Source organism: Cicer arietinum, chromosome 8 (genome assembly GCF_000331145.2).
Source record: "Cicer arietinum cultivar CDC Frontier isolate Library 1 chromosome 8, Cicar.CDCFrontier_v2.0, whole genome shotgun sequence".
NCBI lineage: Eukaryota > Viridiplantae > Streptophyta > Magnoliopsida > Fabales > Fabaceae > Cicer > Cicer arietinum.
The window spans coordinates 27962278-27980139 of record NC_021167.2 but is presented as its reverse complement, the minus strand read 5'-3'; the positions used below and the strand labels follow the sequence as shown (position 1 = coordinate 27980139).

General features: G+C 29.4%; 2 protein-coding genes and 1 long non-coding RNA gene across 4 annotated transcripts in view; 2 read left to right on the top strand and 1 right to left on the bottom strand.

Annotated features, from left to right (window-relative positions):
• Positions 1 to 1321: 1321 nt before the first annotated feature.
• Positions 1322 to 11472, top strand: LOC101514652 (DNA (cytosine-5)-methyltransferase CMT3). 2 transcript variants are annotated; one of them, XM_004512990.4, is made up of 21 exons: positions 1322 to 1845; positions 2172 to 2206; positions 2324 to 2420; positions 3268 to 3375; positions 3604 to 3723; positions 3974 to 4073; positions 4673 to 4887; positions 5273 to 5338; positions 5968 to 6219; positions 6523 to 6581; positions 7273 to 7339; positions 7496 to 7825; positions 7972 to 8040; positions 8148 to 8234; positions 8328 to 8415; positions 8672 to 8787; positions 9074 to 9178; positions 9485 to 9528; positions 9648 to 9717; positions 10145 to 10248; positions 11129 to 11472. In XM_004512990.4, exons 1-21 carry the CDS (start codon positions 1558 to 1560, stop codon positions 11298 to 11300), a joined length of 2592 nt encoding a protein of 863 aa, XP_004513047.1. In that variant the 5' UTR covers positions 1322 to 1557; the 3' UTR covers positions 11301 to 11472. The 2 variants fall into 2 exon arrangements, with proteins under 2 accessions (XP_004513047.1, XP_004513046.1); XM_004512989.4 differs by having other exon boundaries at positions 1324 to 1845; positions 2321 to 2420.
• Positions 11473 to 12041: 569 nt separating this feature from the next.
• LOC140918987 (uncharacterized) lies at positions 12042 to 12717 on the bottom strand. The gene is made up of 2 exons (XR_012161505.1): positions 12540 to 12717; positions 12042 to 12407 (listed from the first exon to the last, which is right to left on the bottom strand). It is a non-coding gene; the product is annotated as an uncharacterized lncRNA (long non-coding RNA).
• LOC101514105 (uncharacterized) overlaps positions 12481 to 17862 on the top strand; it is a 6957-nt gene continuing 1575 nt past the window's right edge. Inside the window, exons 1-12 of the mRNA XM_004512987.4 lie at positions 12481 to 12633; positions 13372 to 13427; positions 13803 to 13977; positions 14473 to 14574; positions 14685 to 14756; positions 15100 to 15216; positions 15571 to 15648; positions 15903 to 15965; positions 16052 to 16148; positions 16476 to 16554; positions 16635 to 16846; positions 17458 to 17603. Coding sequence (XP_004513044.1) covers positions 12547 to 12633; positions 13372 to 13427; positions 13803 to 13977; positions 14473 to 14574; positions 14685 to 14756; positions 15100 to 15216; positions 15571 to 15648; positions 15903 to 15965; positions 16052 to 16148; positions 16476 to 16554; positions 16635 to 16846; positions 17458 to 17603 — 1284 coding nt within the window. The 5' untranslated portion in view covers positions 12481 to 12546. The remainder of the gene's footprint in view (positions 12634 to 13371; positions 13428 to 13802; positions 13978 to 14472; positions 14575 to 14684; positions 14757 to 15099; positions 15217 to 15570; positions 15649 to 15902; positions 15966 to 16051; positions 16149 to 16475; positions 16555 to 16634; positions 16847 to 17457; positions 17604 to 17862) is intronic.

Sequence of the window (17862 nt, the reverse complement as noted above, 5' to 3'; positions counted from 1 at the left end):
GTATGAGAAATGTATTTATAAACATTGCTAATAGAAAACTCATTAACTCTATTATCACCCAAATTCAACTTATCTTCACTATTTTTCAGGAAGAGGAGGAATGCAATTATTATTATAGTCATCGTCGTTATTTTACAGTCTTCATTTTTTGTTGTTGTAATTTATTCACTTTTTTATAGATAAAAAAGATTAAGCAACAAATGAAATTAAACATGAAGACTACTAATAGGTCATGTCTAATATAAATACCTAATAAACGAAGTATACGAGTAGTAAAAGTTTGACAAAAGTTGTTGTAGTTGCCTATATACCTATATTAACTACAATGTCAACACTTCTACTTTGCAAAAAGTATAAACTACAACATTATTCCAATTAGGTAGCCACATCAGACAAATTATCCTAAACAATTGAGGCATGAGATAGACAATGACAATGAATAAATTTATATCGTCGATAAGGTTTACAATTAATTATGAATCCATTTTAATAATGACAAATGATATTTTACGTCAACGAGCTAGTTTCATCCCAACAAGCAAACCCCACATTTCAACAAATATCGCACCACAACTCATAATATTGCAATAAAAATCACTAACTAAAGTACCATTTGAGCCTATAATTGATGATAATAAGTAGACAAATATGTATGCTGACAGTATGAGAATCATCCACATTCAATTTGAATACACTATCAAGAAGAGGCTTCTAAGGATATCCACTTCCACCTTATTCAATTTCCCATCCAAATACAAACAATAATCACTATCAATAACAATCAAACACATAAAACTCTATATATTAAATAAAATATTATTATCAACCCCAAATCTACCGTTAAATACTAGGGAACCACAATCCTTCCAAATGAGCAAAGTAGCAACTGCAAAAAGAATATAACTACAAGACGATCAACCAATGTGATCACGAGATAGATTCCACTCAAATCATAAAAAAGACCAGACACGAAAAAACGACTCCAATTATCTGATGTAATTAAAACATCAAAATATTCCTTACCCAACTCAAAATTTTGAAGAACATACATTACACACTCAATCTCATCACGACAAACAAAATATCGAATCGTACTACAATGAACACACTACTCATTAGTTAAAAGCCTGCCACGATTCATACTTCCCTGTAAACTTTTATTCACCACCTATATATTAAAACACACTTATTTTAATTTTTTCAATACTCATAGCCAATGATTAAGTGCCTATACTTAATAAATCACACTATCACTACAAACTACTACAATTGAATGGAAAGAACAACATAGAAGCTTGCACACAAATTGACTCATCGTTTTTCTAACAAAATGCCTTTGAAGTTTCAACAATAAAAGCCCATCAGCCCAATAAAAAAAGCCCAGAACCTCAACCGCGCAATCATTGATTCCAACACTGGAAAAACTACCTTGAATTTCGTCTTCCCGCTTCCACCAAAATTCTTCAAAAATTTTCAGCGCCACTTATAAATATCTTCACATTTCTCTTCAATTTTCACAATTTCGATCTATAATTTATCTTAATCTATTACGTTACCATGCCAAGTAAGCGCAAAACTAGGTCATCTTCTACTTCCTCTGTGGATGCTGCAACTGTCGCCGCTGATTCAACTTCCGGCGAGACTCCGAACAAATCCAGGAGGAAGACGAATCTGAAAACTTCTGTAGTCGTAGCAGTTGATAAAAACGAAAAAAGTGATGCTGCTGATTTGAATGTTGACCGTAACGGAAACAGTGAAGATGAAGGTTCTAATTCCAGATTTGTTGGAGATCCGATTTCCGATGAAAAAGCTAAACGCCGATGGCCAAATCGGTATCAAGAAAAGGTAACTTTCTATATATACGTGTTTGTTTACAATGTATGATAATTCATTTTTGGTTATGTTCGGTTCAAATTTTCAAGTGAAGAGCTGTGTTTACGAATTTTGGTATCAAAATTATGTTAATTTGATTATAAACTCATTTATTTATTTGTAAATTATTGTTTAAACTGATATAATTGTATGAACACTTTGCCTATTTTTTTGTTCATATGTATTTTACCTCTTAGATTATGGTGGAAAATATTTTCTCTAATTCACGATTTGAATCTTCATTTGTTTACTCTTTGCCATTGTTATTATATTTTAATTCTGTTTTGTTTGTGTTTTAGGAAAAGAAGCCATCCACAAAATCGAAGTCAAATAGGTATGTTGTAAATTGTGAGAATTGTAATTTCATATTATTGTGATATTAACAAATATTTGTTGGTTTGATGTCAATTTGTAATGTTTATTTATTTATTTATTTTTTTATGTATAGTAGTGACGATGAAGAGATTCTTCAAGCTCGACATCACTACACAGAGGCAGAGATTGATGGGTGTACAATTTACAAACTTAACGATGATGCCCATGTGAAAGTGAGTTCAAATAATTGAAGTTTTTATTTTTTGAGTTTAAATTTATCATTGTCTCACTCTACAAATCAAGTATAGTGATATAGATATTGGACATGCCACCTAAGTTGATGTCGTATTGGTGTATGTCATTTAACATCGAGACATGTGTTTGATTCGAAATATCGATAGTCTCATAACTTGATTACATGATCCAATATCCTGTTTGATTTTGACATATAGAAAATTTGATTTCAAACATGCCCATATATGACTTTTTCATTCTAGCAATCATCTATATTTTCTTAGATATGTTGAATGAGGAGAGATTTATTGTTGTCAAATAGCGGCATTATAATGCTATATCATAGCAGATTTCGAAGAATCCTCTATATTGCTACAAAAACTGTGATGCTATTCTAGCACCACTATTTGGACAATAACGATTGATATTCCAATTTCTGCTAGCTGAAATTGCGGCAATAACGGAAAAAAAAAAGAATTTTAGGTTTCTAAGAAATAATAAAATTTAAGATTTTGCATGATTGTCAAACATGTCCTATTTTATACTGGTTATGCTACGGCTCCATTCCCTTTTTTCATTTGTATGCTAGTTTTATGTTCCTGAACTGTTAGATGTATATATAAGGGCCGTTAGATGTATATAGATGTCTAAGTGTTTGGTTATGAGGATTGAGAACTTTGCTTCATAATGTAAGGATATGTGACCACACCCACGTTTACCCCTCCTCTTGAGTAGCTTTTTTTGCTAATTGCTAGTTGAATATTATATATATTTTTTGACGAAGCTTTGAATATTATATACTTGGCCAATTCCAAGTATGATTGATATATTTCTTTTAATATTCAGGGGGAGGAAGGTGGAGAAAATTATATCTGTAAAATTGTTGAGATGTTTGAGGCAGTTGATGGAGGATTGTACTTCACAGCACAATGGTATTATAGAGCAAAGGATACAGTAAGTTTTCTCTTTTGTCATTTTATATATGAGATTCAAACACAATTATGTCACTGTTATCAACTACCTGCTATAGTGCAACAACAAGCTGGAATTTGAACTAACTGCTCTTGATTTGCAATATAACTATTGCATAGCGTAATTTGAACAAAACTTAATTTTCTATTATTAGCAATTAATTATGTTTGAGCTGTAATTTATTTAGTTTGAATATGTTCTACATTGCAGGTCATTCAAAACCTTGGACATCTTATTGAACCAAAGCGAGTATTCTTTTCAGAAGTCCAAGACGACAACCCACTGGATTGTCTTGTTGAAAAGTTAAACATTGCCAGATTACCACTAAATGTGAGTTAGGAAGTTATTAAAAACCTAAATAGTATTATAACTTTGGGATGCTATTAAAGTGTTGAACGTTAATTGTAAATTATTGACAAATTCCTAAAATCTATTATAAATGATTTTAGACTAGAGATTTATTTATACAGTTTCAAATAGTTCAACAAACTCTAAACTAATTGAACGTTATTGTTATTATTATTATTATTGTTATTAATTATTGTATTTCTTACATTTAGTAATAACAATTTTATTTCAGGTGAATTTTGATGCAAAGAAGAAAGTAATTCCACCTTGCGATTATTACTGCGACACACTCTATCTTCTGCCATACTCCACATTTGTTAAATTACCATCAGGTTTAAATTCTATCTTTAGACATTTTTTTCTTTTTTATAGACAGGAGGACATATGATAGATGATACAATTAGATTTAAATAGATAAGATAATTTAGATATTCAAATTAGATGTAGAATTCATGTTAATTGGACTTTTATTTTAATTATTGTTTAGTTGGGTTTCTTTAGATTTTAGGCCTTTTATGTTATTATCCATTAATACTACTATATATGCATTTTTATTGAGAAATTTAAAACTAATTAAAAGTGATTTTGGTGCGGATTTAAATCCAAGTATTTTAATTTTCAATAATTTAGAGATTATTTGTTAAAATTTAAAAAAAATTAAAAATTACTGTATTTGTCAATGGTAATGAAAATCAAGTTTTTATTTTTTATTTTTTTATTTTTATAAAAGAACTAATTACAAAAAATGATTTTTATGAGAAATAATTCAAATCACTTTTAAATATAAATTTTTTAAATTATTTTTAGATTTTGATTTTTTAAAAGTTATGATGACAATCATAAAAACTTTTAAAAATGATTATTCTGTAATTTTGTTTTGACAAACGGGCTCTAAATTCCTTCTCATATTATTTACAAATTTGTAACTCAGAAAGCAAGGAAGGTGGTAGCGAGTCTTCCTCTACAATTTCATCCGAAATTGAAGTAAATGGAAGATCTGAGGTGAACTCTAAAATTGGTAACACTTTTCATAGTGAAGAAAGTAAAGAACCAGAGCTGAAGTTGTTAGATTTATATTCTGGTTGTGGAGCAATGTCAACTGGTTTATGTCAAGGTGGAATCTTGTCTGGTTCAAATATTGTTACAGTGAGTTCTTTTCTTTGCATTTGAAAAACAATCAATTGTATCTTTTTGTTTCATTAAACTACCATATTAATAAAATTGTAATTTGGTTGTTAACGTACTAAAAAATTTAAATTAACTGTGGAATGGTTAATACTTTTAGTCTATGATGTTATAATTGTTATTGACTTTTTTAATAATAAATTATATGTTTTAGTAACTTTTATGGTAGTAAATTATATTTTTTTAGTATTATTTTAATGAATATAAAATTAATTTAAAATTTTAATTAAATTAAAAATTAAAGTAATATTGTCTTATACTTTTCATGACTAAAATAGTGGTTACTCTTTGTTTTTTTTGTTTTGGTCTTTAAGTTTATTTAGTTTAATTTTTGTTTTTTTAACAGAGATGGGCAGTGGATCTTAACGAACATGCCTGTAAGAGTCTTAAACTAAACCATCCAGAAACTGAGGTAATTGGGTATTATTGTTTATATGAGATGGACAGTGGATCTTAACGAACATGCCTGCATATTATCTATTTCTCTCCCAAAATATATTTAAAAATATATTAAAAAAATCTATGTATTTAGTGCAAATTTTGAACTAAATACATATGCATATGTTTTTTTGATCAATTTTTTTTTTATATTTTGCAGCTTAGAGAGTATCTTCTTAGCTTCCTCCTTATGTTGCATCTTATGTTCCATACGAAAAATACACATTTGGATTGATAAATCTAGATATGTATTTGGAGGTTTTTGAGAGAGAGAAAAAACCACATTTTAAAAAATAGAGTATTATTGCATTAAACATTTTGAAAATAGTGGTTTACATTGTGATATTAAGCATTTAGACAGAAAGGTGCATTTGTTTTTACTCTATCGAGCATGTCCAATAGTTTTCATAACCCTTACACTCTAAAAGTCAAACAAAATATTGTATGAAACTCTTTCAAAATCTCTTACATAAGCAACTCCTGGTAGATTCGAAATCGAGTTCAATATAATCTTACTCTTTCTGCTAAATTCAACTATGTCGATTACGACAATAAAATGTTTTAATGCTGAATTCCAACACCGTTTATATTGGTTATTATCAGGTTAGAAATGAAACCGCGGAAAATTTCCTCTCATTATTGAAAGAATGGGAGAAGCTATGCAGTTACTTCTCTTTAGTCCAAAACAAGGTGCCGCATAAGGAATATGTGGATCTTTTTAATGCAGAAGAGGAAGAGGATGATGACACGGGTGGCGAAGAAGACAACAATGACGAAGAAGTGTTTGAAGTTTCCGAAGTGCTTGCAGTGCGATATGGTGATCCAAAGAAAAACAAACCAGGGTTATACTTAAAGGTGTGTGTGGTCAATATTTGACTTTCTATCCATTTCTTTTTGTCGGCTGCTACAAAACTATCAATCACGGAAGTTGGACATGATAGTAGCATTTACATATTGACACAGACACACAGTTAATAATTTGAGAAAATGAATTAAGTGATTGTATTTAATGTGTCAATGTTAACATTAACGCATAGACATTAGAACACTTCTTTGATCAGAAGCGTCGGTGTTATAGAGCTAGAAAAACTTCTTTGCTTATTTTGGTAGGATATGGTTATTTTTAAACTTTATTATTTTTTTATATGTGCATATTAGGTTTCTTGGAAGGGATATGGATCTGATGCAGACTCTTGGGAGCCAATTGATGGTCTAAGGTAAGCTAACAATTTTCCAAAAAAATAAGATTATTATGCTATTGTGTGTTTGGTTTAACTTTGCCATGCATTTTAAAGCAAGTCCAGTGGCACCTAATAAACAAATAATTGTTATAAACTTAGGAGTCAAAATTCTCTTCATTTTTTCTCTCCATTCCTATAGTTTTGATGTGTTTTGAGGTGTATAAAAGTATTTGGACCCACCAAATGTCGCATTATTATGTTTTATATCCCCCAAACTTTAATAATAGATCTATTACTGTTTCTTTTTTTTTTTTAATTAACTTGGAAAAAATAGAAAAAGTGAGAAAACGGAGAGGATCCTAACTTATAAACTCGGCACATGTTTTGCCTCTTCCCAACTAAATCCAAACATTCTACATAGTAACTTTCAATTCTATCAAAACATTGTTTTTTTCCCCCTCTCAATATAGGGTATTTGGAAAATAAATAGCATTTTAATCTTTGAAATTGTAATATTCAAACAATTTAATTCATCAAATTTACCAAATGATAATTTCGTCCTTTATATTAAATAATGTCTTTTTAACTTTGTTTCATCACCAAAACATATCTTTAGAAAACATTCATCTAAACTTTGTCTTGAATAGTCTCATGCTGTATATCATTGAAAATTGTGGTGCTAAATTTTAAAAATACTAAATTGATTGGAATAATGTCTTTGCAACAGTAATTGCAAGGAAAGGATAAAGGATTTTGTGACTCAAGGCTTCAAGTCAAAAGTCTTACCATTGCCGGTATGTTTTGATTGAACTTTGGTAAAACATCCTTAAAATTACAATGTCTAAATTTATACATTTAATTTATGGAGGTGAAGGTTTTGATATACTAATGTAGCTTCATACATTAGCTAAGCATGGAACTTTTCAAAGTGGTTAACTATTGTTATGTAGGGAGATGTCGATGTAGTATGTGGCGGACCTCCATGTCAAGGAATAAGTGGTTTCAACCGTTTTAGGAACAAAGAGAATCCCTTAGAAGATGAAAAGAACAAACAATTGGTGGTTTACATGGATATTGTTAATTACCTTCAGCCCAAATTTGCTTTGATGGAAAATGTGGTTGATCTTGTTAAGTTTGCGAATGGATTTCTTGGAAGATATGCATTGGGTCGTCTTGTTCAAATGAACTATCAAAGTCGCTTGGGAATTATGGCTGCTGGAGCTTATGGACTTCCTCAGTTTCGCTTGCGTGTCTTCATATGGGGGGCTGCACCTTCGGAGGTATATCTATATTATCTGTCAGTGTCACACGTGCGCACACACACCTATTCAAGCTGTCAAAATATTGACAAAATAGTCTTTTTAACTTTTCTCAATATGGTTATGTTTTTTGACTATGTTAAACTGAAACTCTTTATATTTTGCAGATGCTGCCTCAATTTCCACTTCCAACTCATGATGTTGTATTAAGAGGTTTTATTCCTTCGGAGTTTGAGGTACGTTGTATTGGTGAAGTTTCTTTAACTATGTTTTAATTGAAGTATCGTTACATGCACAGTAGAAGCAGATGATTTGATATAAATGATGTTTGTAATGCCTGTAGAGTAGCACAGTTGCGTATAATGAAGGACACAATGTTCAACTTCAAAGAAAACTTTTGTTGGAAGATGCTATTTCTGACCTTCCTATGGTATATTTTAATCTTTTGGTTGTTTTCTTTGTATTTTACTAATCCTTGTATATTTATTAATAACCTTTATTTTTGAATTTTGAATGTTTTCAGATTGAGAATAATGAAAGACGAGATGACATGGAGTACGACAAACCTCCCCAAACAGAGTTCCAACAGTTCATTAGATTAAGCAAAAATGGTAATAAGTTCTTAAATGTGAATGTTTTATTGAAGTATAATCTTGTGTACTTTTTCTTCACAATTTATATTTTAGATGAATTAGTTAACATGATATTTGAGTTGTTGAGATTGAATCTTGTGTACTTTTTCTTCACAACTTAATGTTTGAGAATATTGTTTTAATTGGCAAAATATGATCAATCTTACACACTTAACTTTACATGTGAATTTAGTTGCTAAAGTATTCATATGTGATTTATTTATGGAATGTGCAGAAATGTTAGGTATTTCAACTGAGAAGAAGTCTTCAAACTCTTTGCTTCATGATCATCGTTCTCTCGAATTGAATGTGGATGATTATCAACGTGTGTGTCGGATTCCAAAAAAGAAGGTTTTTGTTGATTCTTTTATGTTTTATTTGCCACAAAGTGGTATTGTGACATATTGTGAGTTAGTACAAGCAACACCCTTCTGAACACAAGCATTCCAACACACTATCCTTTTTGTTGAAATTCTAATGAGTTCTGCTTAATAGTGCAGGTCCCACAAATTTTGTGGGATATATATGCATCTTAACTAAATGAAGGAAGTATGTTGAAAAAATGTGTTAACGAGTGTGTTGTTAGTATTTTTGTAGTATTTGTTATTAATGATTGTATGCTGTGTATTATTGTTAGGGGGCTTGCTTCAGAGATTTACCTGGTGTTCGTGTGCGGCCTGACAATAAAGTTGAATGGGATCCTAAAGTAAAACGTGTATATTTGGATTCGGGAAAACCATTGGTAATATACCTTTTATTGTATTTTTGCAGGCATCTCATTTTAGCTATTACGCTTGAAGAGGATGCTTAGTATCTCATGATTTGATTTGACAATACAAGAGAAATTCATGCTAATAACTTGCTTTGTCAAAAACGTAATCTTTATATTATTAGAATTGGTTATGCTCATTTTCAAACACCACTTTGTCCATTCATATTAATGAAATTTTTATCAAAAATGATTTCATTAGGAATTAGTAGTTTTTTTTGTTATAAATTATTCAATAATATCTTTTGTAATAATATGTTGCTTTGGTTGTTATTGTAGGTTCCAGATTATGCTATGTCTTTTGTGCATGGAGGTTCATCAAAGTAAGTTTTTAACCAAAAAATTATTTTGATTTAGTATTTTAATGTTGTAACATGATGCCTATATTACTATTATATAAAAGATAATTTACTCACAATGCTTTGTACTGATATGTTTTTAGACCTTTTGCTCGATTATGGTGGGATGAAACTGTTCCAACTGTTGTGACAAGAGCAGAACCTCATAATCAGGTATATTTTTTGTATTTTAAATTTTATTTAAAACTTAATAATTGGATCGTGTCAATAGTGTTTTACTAGTATATAAAATGCAAGTTTATGTGAAATTAGTCATAAATTTTGATATTAATAATATACTTTATAGTTTAATAACTATGGTTATTTTGAATTACATAATAAATGATGTACAAGTCACAGTATATGAAGTTTAATTTGTGAAAAACTGCACTTCTTTTTTATTTTTAATTAAAATATTTGCATTTCCTGAAAGTTAAAACATTAACACAATGACAAATATGTGGTTGATGATAGTCTAAATCGTGATGTAATTTCATGACATTGGTATGACATGAGTTTCTATTTTTTTTTTGTCATACCAATGTCATCTTTGCACTTCAAAAACGACCATTTAACATGCTGGATTTATATGCTTTATTAGGCAATTATGCATCCAATGCAAGATAGAGTGTTGTCAATTCGGGAAAATGCAAGACTTCAAGGTTTTCCTGACTTTTATAAACTATGTGGGCCAGTCAAAGAAAGGTAATATTGATTATCTTATTTCTTTTAGTCTTAAGGTTTATGTTTACATAGGAAGCCAAATCCAAACCAGATTTGGATTGTTTGTAGCCATGGTATCATGAAGTTGGTGAATTTTAACCTTGGAGTTCATTCATTGTTTCACATCATTTCTCGACAACTTTTCAAAACATGAATCCAAGAGTTTAGAAGTGGGAATAAGGTAGACCGATAGGGGTCTATAGTTTAGTACACGTTAGATTAAACTTTTTTTAATAGATAATGTTAAAGTTTAAAAAAAACTTATTTAGTTAAAATTGTCTGGTCACATAAATAAACTTTTTAGGTTGGATTATTTAAATAATATTTTTATTATTATTATAATTATTTTATGAAATTTTAATTTTTTAATAATTTATGTATATTAATCTTTTTTAGATTATAAAATAGAATTGAAGTAAGATATTGTATAAAGTTAATTTTTAAAAAATATCATGTTAAATATTAAAATAGAATTTAATTTTATTGACATATTAAATTGTTAATATATTTAAAATTATGTTTGATTATTTATTCAAAGATGTTAAAATAAAATAAACTTTTAAGTAGATTAATATATCATATTAATCTTTCACCAAAGTCATACTCAGACTTAAAAAATAAGCCTACGATAGTCTACATGCTAGACCTTGAAATTTTTTATAGGCTTAGCTTAGTTATTGTAAAACCTAACTTGGTCTAGATTAATCTCATCTTGCAATGCATTTTAGTGTATATATATGTTATATGTTGAATTTATTGTGTACTATAAAAGAATTTGCCGTGTTAGTTTTTTAAATAAAAACTATTGAATTCACCACCTCAATTAAAATATTTGTATTTAAACAATTCTATATTGTTATAGGTACATTCAAGTTGGGAATGCAGTTGCAGTTCCAGTTGCAAGAGCTTTAGGATATAGTCTTGGTCTTGCATTTCAGGGTGCTGTTGTCGAAGGGCCATTGTACAAGTTGCCTGATAAGTTTCCCATGATTAGAGATCGGGTTTCCTCCGTTTCATCCGAAGATGATGCATAATGTAACTTGAGTTTGTATTTGTACCATTATTATATTAATTTATAATTTATCACATAGTTGTAACAAATTTGTATCATCATCATTGTTATGTAACATTATTCTTCAACATTGTTATTTAACATTAGATTTTAATATCAATCTACTACAATCATTCATGGGGATGATTTTATAAGTAGTTTTGATAAAAGTAAAATTTTTCTATTGATTTAATAATTGTGATTGATTGACAATATAAATTTTTTTTACACTAATGATGTATATAAATTAAATTCTTAACATTATTTGTCTAGTGTTAATTTTGAAAATTTAAATATATAAGTGAATGTTTTCTTAACGTATTTTAGACTTTTTATTCATTATTAGAACAAACAATAAATGTACTTTTGTAACGTTTGATTGCATTCAAATTTGTTATGTTTGCTATTATTTTATACAATGTATGATGTATAAACTAATAGTAATTCATGTTAACATGCTTGTGTGTGTGAAGCTTATGGTTAGTGTATAAATGGTGATACCATATGTCATTTGTTGTAAGTTGTCGTAACTTCTCCAATAATCAATAAAATGCAATTCCACCATTACTAAGTGAGTTTTTTTTTCAATTCAAGCATACAACAGAAATATGATTACATTACCACACACTCACCATTAATAGCATATTGTGGTACATCATTAATTATTATCAATTATTTTTATTCATTAATTATCATTAAGATCACACCCTTTCATATATAAATATAATTGGAATCATGTATAAAATTTATTTACTTTTATTTTATCATTATCCTAAATTTTTAATTAACTAACAATGTCAATAAACACTTTATATATAAATTATTCAAATGGAAGATTCAGAAGCATCATAGAATAATTTAGGATCATACACACATTAATGTTTTTGGATTCTCAGCAACATCCTATAGTTTTACAAAAAAAAAAAAAACTAAAAATAACAAACTATTTTAAGCTTGTGTTTTAAAACACACACATACACCCTCTCTCTCATTATTCAAGAATAGATATATAGATAATTGAGAATTCAAAGAGAGAGAGAGAGAAGAATGAGTTGTGGTGTTATGTTGATTTGTGTTGTGTGGTGAAAAACTGAAAATGAAATAGAAATAGGCTTAACTCAATGAATGAACAATTTCTCCTTGTGTTTGTGATGTAAGAATCAAAGAAGAATTGTTTCAAATAATTAACAAAACAAAAAAAGAGAAAAGAAGGGTCACTTACAATTTCAATGCCTTCCTTAGACTCTCTTGATTCCTTCCTCTTTTCTCTTATCAAAGACTTCTCTTCTCCTTTCGGAATTTTTGTTCAAATTCAGGTTGTCCATTTCTCCTTTACTTGCTCTCTCTCTCTCTCTGTCTTTTTATTTTTTTATGTCACAGGTTTTAATTTTAATTTTCAACTTTTTTTTATAATCTCATATATATAACTTGTTATTTCTAGTTTTATTAAAAAAACAAATAAATACAAGTTAGTGTATATTTGTGTGTATGAATGAGACTGCGTGACCATTAAGACGATTGTTTTAGGCTTTAATCATACTTCATAGAAAATATCCATTTTATTTTTTTTGATATACTTTAATGTTGAATTTAGACGATAGAATGGTTTTATTTTGTTTACCAACCATATTTATTGTTTAATAGAAAAGATAGGTTTAAACAATGCATTTTTATTAGTCTTTCTTACACTATTTTTCTTAATGAGAAATATAGTTTGGTGTATTGTGCTCTAAATTTCCAAACATTAAATTTTTTTATAAGTATATTGTGCAAAAAATTAAAACTTATAAAAACTAAATGTTTTTAGTTTTTTGTAACTAAATTAAAATTCAAATGTTATTTTGTTATTGAGTATTACTTGCGTGTGTATCTATTATTGTTAGCTGCTTAGTTTATAGGAAACTAAACTGAAATTGTGAATTATATTCAAACATAAATAAATCATTTTACATTTAATTTATTTTTAAACAAAACTAATTTTTATACTGCAAAACCAAATACACTTCATAATAATAATGTATCATACAAACTTGAATATTATGTTGAATATGCAGGGATGTGTAATTTGCTTACTCCTAGCTTTTGGGTGGGCTGCAGCTGCTTATGTTAGGTATTCATTTTTGTTAAACAAAGTTAGGAAATTTTTAAGAGAGATTATTTTTCATCTCCCATATACACTTCATACACATATGAAAAATAAATATTTTTTCCATTTCAAATGTGTATTTGTGAACGAAATACAAATAAGTTCTATAGTACTGACACTTCTGATCAAAGACGTGTTTTAGTTTTCGACACATATTGGTAGCTGACATGACACCGATACACCAATTTATATATAATTAGTTCACTTTTTCAAATTATTATTAATATGTCAGTGTCAATGTAGTGTCTAGTGTCTGTGTCAGTATCCACCGTGATTCATAGGTCACAAGATTTAATCCTTGTGTCCATAAGAATTTTGCATTACTTTTTTGTGTTATAGGAGAAGAGAGATAAAGAGAATAAAGAGGAGTATTCATAATGGCAATAGCTTTGCTTTCATTTGTCAAGATATCAATGAACTTGAACACTCTAATCAAGTCAATTTGCCAAGAGTAACAATAATTATGCCTCTAAAAGGGTTTGGCGAACACAATCTCCACAATTGGAGGACTCAGGTATAGGACACACACCTCTATAACTTTGATGTTGTGTGAACTCTTCAAAAAAAAAAATATAAGAAAAAAACATGTTACTATGTTCGGAAATTTGATTTTTCTTTGGAGCCAATACCATGAAATTTATTATGTTTGTCATTTTTGTAGTATCATTTTTTCATTTTTGTTTTAAGCAATATCTTAAAAATCGGATTGAAGGTCAAACCGATGAGACCACTATAATATAATTCAATTGGTTTAAATTATTACAAAAGTAAAAAAAGAAAATTGGTTGAATCAATCGGGGTTGAATCAGTTCAACCCTAATTCAATTTGATTTAACCAGACTATAATGTAATTGAGATCAAACTAATAGGTAAACTAGTCAGTTCCTAGTTCAACCGGTTGAATCTGTCAATTTGGTTTGATATGGTTTTGAAAACATTGGATTTAAACATCTCATTTTAAAATGAAACTATGTTTATTATGATCTTATTTTTTTTTCCACATATGCAGTTAACATCTCTTTATGGTGGCCCTTTAGAATTTATTTTAGTGGTAGAAAGTATAGAAGATCCTGCTTACCATGCTGTTTCAAGACTAATATCAGAATTTAAGGTGAAAATGAAGTTCATATTGAGGCTTGATTCTATTGTTTTGGCATTTCTCAAATAAATTAATAATAATCTTTTATGTATTTCACTTATATGTATGTTTAATCCATGCAGGATTCTGTTGAGGCTAGGGTGCTTGTAGCTGGTTTGTCAACAACTTGTAGTCAAAAAATTCACAATCAATTGGTAAGACATTTCTTGAATTATCTTCTGAGGGTAATTAACCACAATTTTGAACTTCGCTAACCACGATTTGCAGAGTCTAAATATACATGATCTATTAACTATCTAAATTGTGTTCAAATGTATACCTAAAAATTGTGCTTAGCGACATCTAAAATCGTGGTTAATTATGTTTGATGGATAATTAGTGAGTTGTAATATCTTGTTATATTCATCAACTATCCATCCATTGAATATAATTAACCATGTATTTAAATTGTGTTAATCATTCAATTAGTCGTCGAATTTGTTGTCAAAGTTGTGCAAAAATAACAAAATTCTTACAATAGTATTGGCAACTAAACAGGTAGGAGTGGAGTCCATGCATAAAGACACCAAATATGTGTTGTTTTTGGATGATGATGTTAGACTACATCCTGGTTCAATTGGAGCTCTCACTCGTGAGATGGAAAAGAATCCCGAGGTATGACTTAATCAAACGTAGGGTAAACCACCATTTTAATCTCTGAAAGTGCAGGACAATGTCACTCTGGTCTTTGACTCAGCTAAATATTCAAATTAGTCACCGAATCATCAAAATAGTCCATGAAATATACAACTTAATATCAAAATAGTACATAATCATTATAACGTCAACAACTAAATTGACCGACATTTTAATGATTTGATGACTAATTTGAGTTTTAGGCCGAGTCAAAGACCAACATGACAACAGCCTACACTTTTAGAATCTAAAATAACGGTTTACCTATAAAATGTGCTAGGTTGAAATATTTTTTGGTTACATTCTTTATTTAATTGTTTTGATGCTTAACAGATATTTATTCAAACTGGATATCCTCTTGATTTGCCATCTGGAAGTTTAGGCAGTTACTGCATCTATGAATACCATATGGTACATAACCTACCTCTTAATTTTCCTGAGGGTTATATAATGAGATTAATTTCTATTCACTGAAAATCTACTATAATGTCACTTTTCTAATGACTTATATCAATCAGACTTTTATGCACTATCAGCCTACTTTTTTCGCATGCATCTGATCAAATTGATTAGATGCATGCGTAAAAAATTTAATTTGACTTATACAAATTAAATCCTATATCAATTATACTCATTTGTTCCTATGTGTTATTTTTGTTCCACAGCCTTGTTCAATGGGATTTGCAACTGGTGGAAAAACATTCTTTTTGTGGGGAGGGTGCATGATGGCAAGTAGCTTCTACCTCTTTTAATTTTATTTGGTGCATAAAAATACTTGCAATGCATTCTAACAACTTATTTTTTTTCTCAATAGATGCATGCTGAAGATTTTAGGCAAGATAATTGTGGTGTAGTATCAGAACTTAGAAATGGTGGATATTCTGATGATATGACTCTTGCAGCCATAGCTGGTGAGTAGTTGATACTTTTAACTAGGAGAAGCCTCTCACTTTATGAGCCGATTTTGTAAGGATTGAATTAGACACAATCCAAAATTTTAAGATGTCATATCCTGTTAAGAACCATTGAGCTACTTGTTATCAGGTCACTCGGGTCGCTTCAGGTATCGAGTCCTGAGCGTGAGAGGGTATCGAGTCTTTGAAGCAACTCTTTGAATAACAAATTCCATAACTGATGTGTGTGATTATTTTTCTGGAAATGCTACTATCATAGATTCTTTTGCAATGTGCATTCAATGTTTATTATGTTGTTCATTGCCATAATATTGTCATTTTCAGGTGCTCATAAAAAGCTAATTTCTTCGCCTCCGGTTGCCGTCTTTCCTCATCCTCTAGCAAGTGATCTTAATTTTGGAAGGTTTGTTAATCATCATTTACCTGCCACTAAACTAAAATTTCATTTTGCATTATCTGTAAAATTGATTTTAACATGATCAGATACTGGAATTATCTGAGGAAACAAACTTTTGTGTTGGAGTCATACACGACGAAAGTTAACCGTGTGATGAACCGCGCATTATTCGCTGTTCACTGTTATTTGTCATGGGGATTTGTATCGCCGTACGTTATGGCGATAATTCATGTTGCAGCAGCACTACAATCTCACTTTAAGGGTTACTCACATGAGGAAATAGCCTACACTTCTGGTGGTGAGAACACTACTTTTCCTTTTTAGGTAGGTTGTTAGTGTTGATTTATGTGTAAACAATTGACAGGATTCTAATACTGAATGATGAATACTGTCAAATTGTTTGTCTCTTATGCTTCTTTATATGCAATAAAATTAGTGCGAATTTTCGTAGATTTATCTATTTTCGTCTTAATTTTCAAATCACATCTTGTAATTATATCATCACTCTGTTATGTTAGTTCTTAAAGTCTCTCGGGAATTATCTATGTGACGAGAGATATAATTGAGTGTGTAAAACTGTTTTACAGTGATAGCACATACAAGTTTAACTCTAAATTCAAAAGTGTTATTATTCCATTATTATCTACTTTATCCTATGGTTTAATTAATCAGGAGAAAGAAAGAGAAATCAGGTATAAATTATATTACACTGACAATGTATACCATTTTAATTTGTGTTGTGTTATTTTGTTGTAATAATCCATAAGAATATAGTCTTCATTTCTTCTCCATTGTTGTTATAAGTTGCATTTCCACTAATGAGATTATGCATGAAAAAGAAAAGAAGAGTGGAAGAAATGCATTGAGATGAACTTTCAAATTAGGGTTTATAGTTTTGCATTCTTTCAGGGTTATCTTTGGTGTACTTCTTAGCTTTTTGCACTTTTCTTGAGCTTCTTTCAATGTGGAACTTGACAAGGATAGAAGTTCAACTTTGCAATTTTTTGTCACCTGAAGCATCCCCACTTTCTATTGCTAACTATAATTGGTGTCTTGTAAGTATTTCTCTCAAGTTCTTAATCCAAAAATAACAAGTTTTTCTCCAAGCTTACTTTTCTAAGGTGATGGATTTAGACTTTGTTTGGATAAACAACTTAACTTAATTAAAAGCTTATAGCATAAGCTTTATCATATAAGTACCATTTCAATAACAAAAAGTAAAATAAAGTCAAATCAGTTTTCATAAATTATTCTGAGAGATTATGGAAATCAGCTGAAGGAGATGTTATACAAGTTGTTCCGTAAGCTCTTCCG

Excerpts from the sequence above, each read along its gene's own strand:
- LOC101514652 (XM_004512989.4), top strand. The coding sequence starts at position 1,558 with ATGCCAAGTAAGCGCAAAACTAGGTCATCTTCTACTTCCTCTGTGGAT. Across the intron at positions 4,074-4,672 it reads ATTTGTTAAATTACCATCAG|AAAGCAAGGAAGGTGGTAGC; the intron begins GTTTAAATTCTA and ends TTTGTAACTCAG. Across the intron at positions 8,041-8,147 it reads TTATTCCTTCGGAGTTTGAG|AGTAGCACAGTTGCGTATAA; the intron begins GTACGTTGTATT and ends TAATGCCTGTAG.